Genomic DNA, 6,735 nt, shown 5'->3' with positions numbered 1-6,735 from the left:
TCCCTACAGAAGGGAACTGGTTCCTTCCTTATTTACTACAACCAACCTCACTCATTAATCTGTGAAATATGGCATCTGCAGATGTACTAAAACTGGCACATTTACTTGTTATTTTAAAGATACATTTTCATGAAAATTAGCCCCATTCCTTACATGGATGCAAACAGGCTGATAATTATTTTACTAATACCTGACACTTACCCAATTATTTTGAATGCTGATAGCATAAGAGGTGTCTGTCCGTTGACATCTGTTGAATCTACACTCTAGGCATGAAAAGATATATTCCGATTACTCAAGGGTTCAGGAAATAAAGATATCCTGTCAGATTCTTGGATGGTGGAAATAACCCTAGGAGAGTTAGAAGTGAGATCAATTTACATGAGCTGAGAATCTACCACTCTGGTTAGAAGGAATCTCTCCACCCTTTCCTAGTTCCCTTCAGCACATGCCGATAGATTCCAACAGGGATAATTTAAGACAAGGCTGTCCAACTGATGGTCCTTAAGCTGCATGTGTGGAGTTAATATCTTACCCAGCCATGGCTCCCTCCATCACTTCAGTTGCAATGGCAGCCTGAGCACCGAGGCTCCGCCCTCCTCCCATTGCTGCTATATTTCTGCCTTTGCCCCAGGAGGTGAAGCACTACAGCAGTATGAGGACCTGAGGGTCAGTCTGGGGCGACACTCAGGTGGGGCTGTGCACTGCAGCAGGGGGGTGCAGAGTGGGGTGGGGAAGGAAGGATCAGGATCGTGCTTGCAGCTATGGGAGCGTTTACATGGCACACCTGGTATCACCTGTGCAGCAAGCAACCCCTGGGGATGTGGCCCCACAAGGCTTAGAACTTGGACAGCCCTGATTTAAAAGAACAGTCTTGATTTAGTCCTTTAGTCTTTCCAGATACTGCTGTTAATTAGAAAGTCTTGCTTCTTCCTCCACATATACAGGTGGGTCAACTAAAACTACTACTTCCCACTACATGTGATTTTATTTCACATACGTAATTACATTACAACACAGACCGAGTCCAAGGGAATTTTTTACCTCAATGAACTAAATGGGAAAAGCTTTGTACTTATGTTTTTGACATACACTATCTACAGCTATACTTTAGAGGTTATAATTATTATTCTATTATAATGGGCTCTAGGATAGTGTGAATATATTCATTAGATTTTAAAATCTTAAAACAAAGCATTTTTTGAGAAGACAAAGACCCTGATAATGCAAGCTGTCACCTACATGCATGCTTTTATTCAGATAAATAATATTATTAAGGGTGAGTCAAAGTAACAACATACTTTCAGGCTTACAATCTAAGTTTCCCAGGCAGTCAAGGTATCACTGCTAAGCTCATTGGTATACACTATATTTATTTGACTCTAATATGAGGTTCCCCTCCCCCACTGTTTAATGTGGGTGGAGCGGGGTGGAGGAAGTCCTTCTTCTTGTAATCGAGTATGAGAGCAGGGAAGGGCACATGGAGCCTGAGTCACAGCAGCCAGCCCCCACCTGGGATTGGAGCTGTAGCCACAATCACTGCCTGCATTCCTACCCCCACCCCACCACTCTGCACCCCACCATCTCCCCCCTGCAGCCTTTGCTCCCTTGCCTGCCCCTCTCTCTTTTCCCTTTACCTTTACTGTGTGCTGGCATGCTCCAGTCATGCTGCATCCTGGGGCACTGAGTACAGCCCCAGTCCAGCTCCTTAGTAGTAGCACACAGCCTGCACAGTTCCTATGGGGGCTGGGCTGGAGGCCTGAAACTAAAACAGAGATGGATCCTCCTGGCATGGAGCAAGGCTGGGGCGGGGAGAGGCAGGAGCAAAAGCGAAGGGGGAAGGGTGGGCCCAAGGCTGCAGAGGTGGTAGGGGGGCAGGCACATGTAAGGGGCAAGCTTGACCTTCCCACACCCCATACTTTTGCCCCCTGCCTAGGGTTAGGGGGTAGATTAAAGACAACCCCCCCAATAATTAGACTTTATACTTGGAAACTTATAACAAATTTATACATTTTCCATGTACAGAATCTAATTATTGGGGGGGTTGTCTTAGATTCAAGTAAATATGGTAGTTATCAAAAAAGAGTTCTACTTGGCACATATTCTAGTCTTGCTGTTGCCCTTAAATTGAGCATGCCACAGATAATGACTGAATATATGGCTTTGGAAAATACTGAAAGACAGAGGCTCAGTTGAACCATTTTTAACAGAGGTATCAAACTCATTTAGGCTCATAAGCCAGATGAATGGTATGAAGCAGAGGCTGGGGTAGGGGGAACAGAGGCTGTGCAGGGAGCAGGACCCTGCATGTGGGTCTCAGACTAGCTGGAACAGGTACCACATGCAGCAGAGACTTAGAGCTGCCAGAGCAGGTGCCATGCGCTTGCAATGCCCATTTCAGCAGCTCCAGGATCTGCTCTGTCTCCAGTTCAGGTATGTTGGGGTGGGGGTTCAGGGAGCATTTATGACTCAACTTGCCCTGTGGTTGGGCCCTGCACCACAGACATGCTGTGCCCTGTGTGGGTCTGACCAGAGGCAGCACTGGGAGCTGGATGGCAGAGCTCCAGTGGCTGGATCCAGCCCATATGTTTGACATCCCCAAGTTAAAAGCTTTCACTAATGATCAATACTTGCTTAAGTTAGAATACAGCAGGGGCGGGCAAAGTCCAGCCCATGGGTCAGATCCAGTCAGTAGTGGACCCAATTTCCCAGTAGCCCCTGCCTGTGTAGCTGTGGCTGCTTTTCATGGAGACCCCAGTAGCAGCTGTGCCTTGATAGTGCAGGGCCAGGGGTTCCATTTAGGAGGAAACTGGCCCCAGCAGCACTGACAGGCAGCAGCAGTGTCAACCTCTTCCTGGTCGGGGTGCTGTGCTGTGGGCAAAGCGGAGCAGGCTCAGCTACCGCAACTTGTGTGGGGTGGGCAGCAGTGGTAGCACTGCTGGAAGGGGTGGCTATGGGGAATTTTGGTGTGGCTATAGACTACTCCCCAAGTCCACCTCTCCCTGCTAGCAGGGCATATGGTAGGGTGCAGAGCTGCTCTGGAGCCTGGCTGGGATCTGCAGCCATGACAGTGAGGAGTTCAGAGCCAGGGTGGAGTTGAGATCTGCAGCCTGCATGCATCGGGCAGGGGCATGTAGGCAGTGGATCGCAGCTCTGCCCTCGCTCTGGACCACGCTGTCACTGCCATAGGATGCCACCTGGGCTCCGGAAGCAGCTCTGCCCTGCCAGTACTGCCCTAGCCATGCAGGCAGGCCTGCTTGGAAATAAAGTCTGGCTACCAACTAGATCCACCATTTTGCCCACCCCTGGAATACGGTATTTCATTCTTAAATTAACATGTGATGCCAAGTTATATTTTCAGTAACTGAGTTTTTAAAGACCAAGTATAATTTATGTAGTGCTACAGAACTGCACAAGGCTGTGCAGGATTATTTAATGCCTTTGATTTCAACAGATATAAACAGGAAGATTTAAAACAAACAAACAAACAAACAAACTTATTAAGCAGCTGAAAGTAGGATATAACTTATTCAAGGCCAGCTTGACATTTTCATTTGAAAACAAGACAACGTAGACATCAGCTACATAAATATATACATGTGTAGCAGCATGTCCTACCACAGTTTCTGCTCGATTGTGTCCTGTTTCTGCTTTTCTTTTTTGCTCTTCTGTATCTGCATGTGCGCACACACCACATGTGGATGTGCAGTGTACACAGTAAATAGAAAACTTACCTGCCCTTTCGATATGAGATAAGCTATTATAGGCATATGCTGAAAGAGCACTGCTAAATGAACGCTACTGAATCCTTCTCCATCAATGAGGCTGGGATCTGCTCCACATTTTAACAACAGTATGACCATAGATAAGTGACCTTGTCTGTAAAGAGATATGAAATCGTTGTTAGAAACCTTTAATATGTGAGGACTACAGATGGTTATGAATACATTTTTTATAAATGTATATTAAAATCATCTTTGAAATGATTAACCATCAAATAACTTGGAAAACCTCGGAGTGAGCTTGAGGTTCATGAAGTGAACCGTCATCATTTTAACTTTGACTATATTCTAAAAGTACACTTAACTAAGGAACAAAATTAACTTTTGGGGAGAGGCCTGAAATGTCTCCTAAGAATTTACTTTTCTGGAGGTATAGGAACCAGCATTTTAATTTCTACTGTTATCTTTGTAAAATAAATAAATAAACCTCCACTGTTTCATTCAATGATCTGTATATCTCCGTTTTTAAAAAATAATTAATATTGCAATGTCATTAACATACTTGTTGCATCTATGGAAAATTTCAGTTTGAGAATTTAAACCAGATTCCTATTTGGGAGGGCAGAGTTGAGGACAAGCATACACATGAAAGCTACCATCCTCTTTGTATCTTCATAAAACAAATATAAATACTAACTAAATTTAAGATTTCATAGGCATTAGGGCTGCTAGCATCTATACAAAAATGCACCAACAAATTAACTTTTAGTAGCACCTTACCTAATGGCCCAATGAAGAGGAGTAGAATTTAAATCTCCACCTAGCTGATCCACTACTGAACCTTTGGAAATATAAAACCTGTATAATGGCAATAAAATAAGACAAATGAGAGAGAGAGAAAAAAATAGAGAAAAGACTGACTGTTCTGGTAATTACTTTGTTTGTTATAAAGATACTTTCACATGGAAGATGCATAGTTAAAAATATTTTACTATAACAATACAATTTTGAGAAGGTGCTGAATTCAAAAATATGGTAACTACTAAAGCATTTCTAGTGTTAAGAATTAAAGTAGTGACATTTGCATGTCATGCAAATTCAGTTCTAATCTAACTAGCTCTCCAAATTATAAATCTGCTTCCATGGAAACAATTATTGAACTAGTCTCTGTCCATTCTTCTGTAAAGAATATGGACTTGCTAAATATATTTACTAAGCGAGACTACGTTTCATATGAGCAGATTCCTACACTTGTGCAGAGCCTCAACTAAACTCAATTGCAGTCCACCTGCAACATCAGGTACTTTGCAATACCAAAAGGACAGACATAAATATTCAAATCCCACTCAACGTACGAGACTGCTAATACCCTCCAGTCCCACAGATTTAGCAGGATTAGTACACAAGATATGAAATCCATATTCAAAGCTGCACACTACTGTTTGATTTTACTGTTTAGAGAGATGTGGTACCCTTTCTTTCCTTGCTACTCCAGGGAAGTACCTTGAAGTCCAAGAAAGTAGGATATTGTAGATGGAATTTCTCTGAAGATACTGTTATTTAAAAAGCTGGCCATGGCCATTTTTGTTGTAATTACAATCTGTGGTCAGAACCACACTGGATCTCATGTACTGCATGAATTCTCATTTAAAAAATGTACAAAGTAGTAGTATACTCATGCAGAGGTATAACCTAAGTACACTGAATGTAGGAAGGTCAGTGTAACTCTATACTTTTGTTCCCAAACAGTATAGTTTGTTTTCACTTTGTTCTGCAAAATGTTAATAAAAGTGAAAATGAAGGTGCAGAAAAAAAAAGTTTGCCCTTCACTTTAACCCCTCATACACAGGTTTTATATTCACAAAAACAACATAACTTACTTTACAAGATCCAGTCTGTTGTTTATTGCTGCCCAGTGAAGAAGAGTCACATTTTCTTTGTCTGGTTGTCGGACATCAAACCCTGCTTCTACCAATTCCTTGCACCGCTCCAATATGCCGTACCTCAAGTAGGAAAAAATATTTCAGTTATGGATGATTTATTTCATACTTCTCTCCTATTCGTATTCTCTCTTTTTGAGTAAGTGATGCTTTCTAAAAAAAAGGTCACAGAAGTCCTAATCCAACAGCTCTTATCCAAGCAAAATTCCCTACTGGATTTAGTGAAAGTTTTTCTTGGGTAAGGATGGGCGTTAGGTTAAATGGAAACTTAGTTAAGCCATCTTAAATTAGGTGATCCATCAGTTTTACCACTAGTGAAACCAACCTGGGTAAGTGCCAGCTATCTGCATCTTGTTTGCAACTTAAAAAAAACAAACAAACCACTACCTATCATATTTATAGGGTTACCTTTCAGTTTTTATTTTGTAAGATGGAATAAAAAAAACAGTCAAGTCGTCAGCAGCTTTAAAACGTTTTTCTTTGTGAAGAAATAAAAAACTAAATCTGAACAGTCTTCACAAATGTCACTATTTTCTGGACTTACTGAGTAGCTTTGACAATATCACAGGTACTATAGTCCTCTACCAGCGGAGCTGCTTCTGGTGGCTTTGTTATCTCTTTATCTGCGTGGATGCTGTGCCAGTTGTGTACGTGAGGTCGGTGGGGGCCGTGGCTGTGACTCTGACACTCCTGGTGAAAAACAAAAAACGTTTGCTCATTAACATGAAATCAGAAGAGCCCCTCTGGCTTTTGTGCGATCTGGGAAGGAGCCACCTAGCGCGGGGATGGATGCCCAGCCTTTCCGCCCCACGAGCCGAGCCGGAGGGGTAGTGCCAAGTCTGGCCCTGGCCTGGATCCAACATCCAGGGCAATGCTTGGCAAGAGGGGCTGGTCCCAATGTGGCGGTGCTGCAATAACTTGGCCCAGCCTTGATCTAGCTCTGGGGCAGCGGGGGCAGAGGGTGTCTGACTGCGGCACGGGGTTTGGCGCTGTAGCTGTGGGGAGAGGGGCAGTGGTATCATTGGCACTCTTCCCACCACCAGAGTCCTCGAGCCGGGGGGCTTCCTAGCCCC

At 43.4% G+C, this 6,735-nt stretch overlaps 1 protein-coding gene across 3 annotated transcripts in view; it reads right to left on the bottom strand.

The window, feature by feature from the left end:
- The window catches only part of ZDHHC13 (zinc finger DHHC-type containing 13), a 31,716-nt gene that overhangs the window by 22,567 nt on the left and 2,414 nt on the right, over window positions 1-6,735 (bottom strand). For 2 of the 3 annotated variants that reach the window (XR_003093077.1, XM_006014693.2), the window contains exons 2-6: window positions 6,207-6,353; window positions 5,603-5,725; window positions 4,503-4,580; window positions 3,735-3,879; window positions 202-266 (exon numbers count right to left, since the gene is read on the bottom strand). Coding sequence is in view for 2 of the 3 variants with exons in the window: in XM_006014693.2 (XP_006014755.1) it covers window positions 202-266; window positions 3,735-3,879; window positions 4,503-4,580; window positions 5,603-5,725; window positions 6,207-6,353 (558 nt within the window). In the remaining variant the exon portion in view is untranslated. Of the gene's footprint in view, window positions 1-201; window positions 267-1,637; window positions 2,872-3,734; window positions 3,880-4,502; window positions 4,581-5,602; window positions 5,726-6,206; window positions 6,354-6,735 lie in introns of those variants that run through there. The other variant, XM_025199049.1, reaches the window with a different exon arrangement.

Source organism: Alligator sinensis, unplaced genomic scaffold (genome assembly GCF_000455745.1).
Source record: "Alligator sinensis unplaced genomic scaffold, ASM45574v1 scaffold442_1, whole genome shotgun sequence".
NCBI classification, from domain to species: Eukaryota; Metazoa; Chordata; order Crocodylia; family Alligatoridae; genus Alligator; species Alligator sinensis.
The sequence above is the reverse complement of the archived record's forward strand: the minus strand, read 5'-3'. Positions and strand labels throughout refer to the sequence as shown.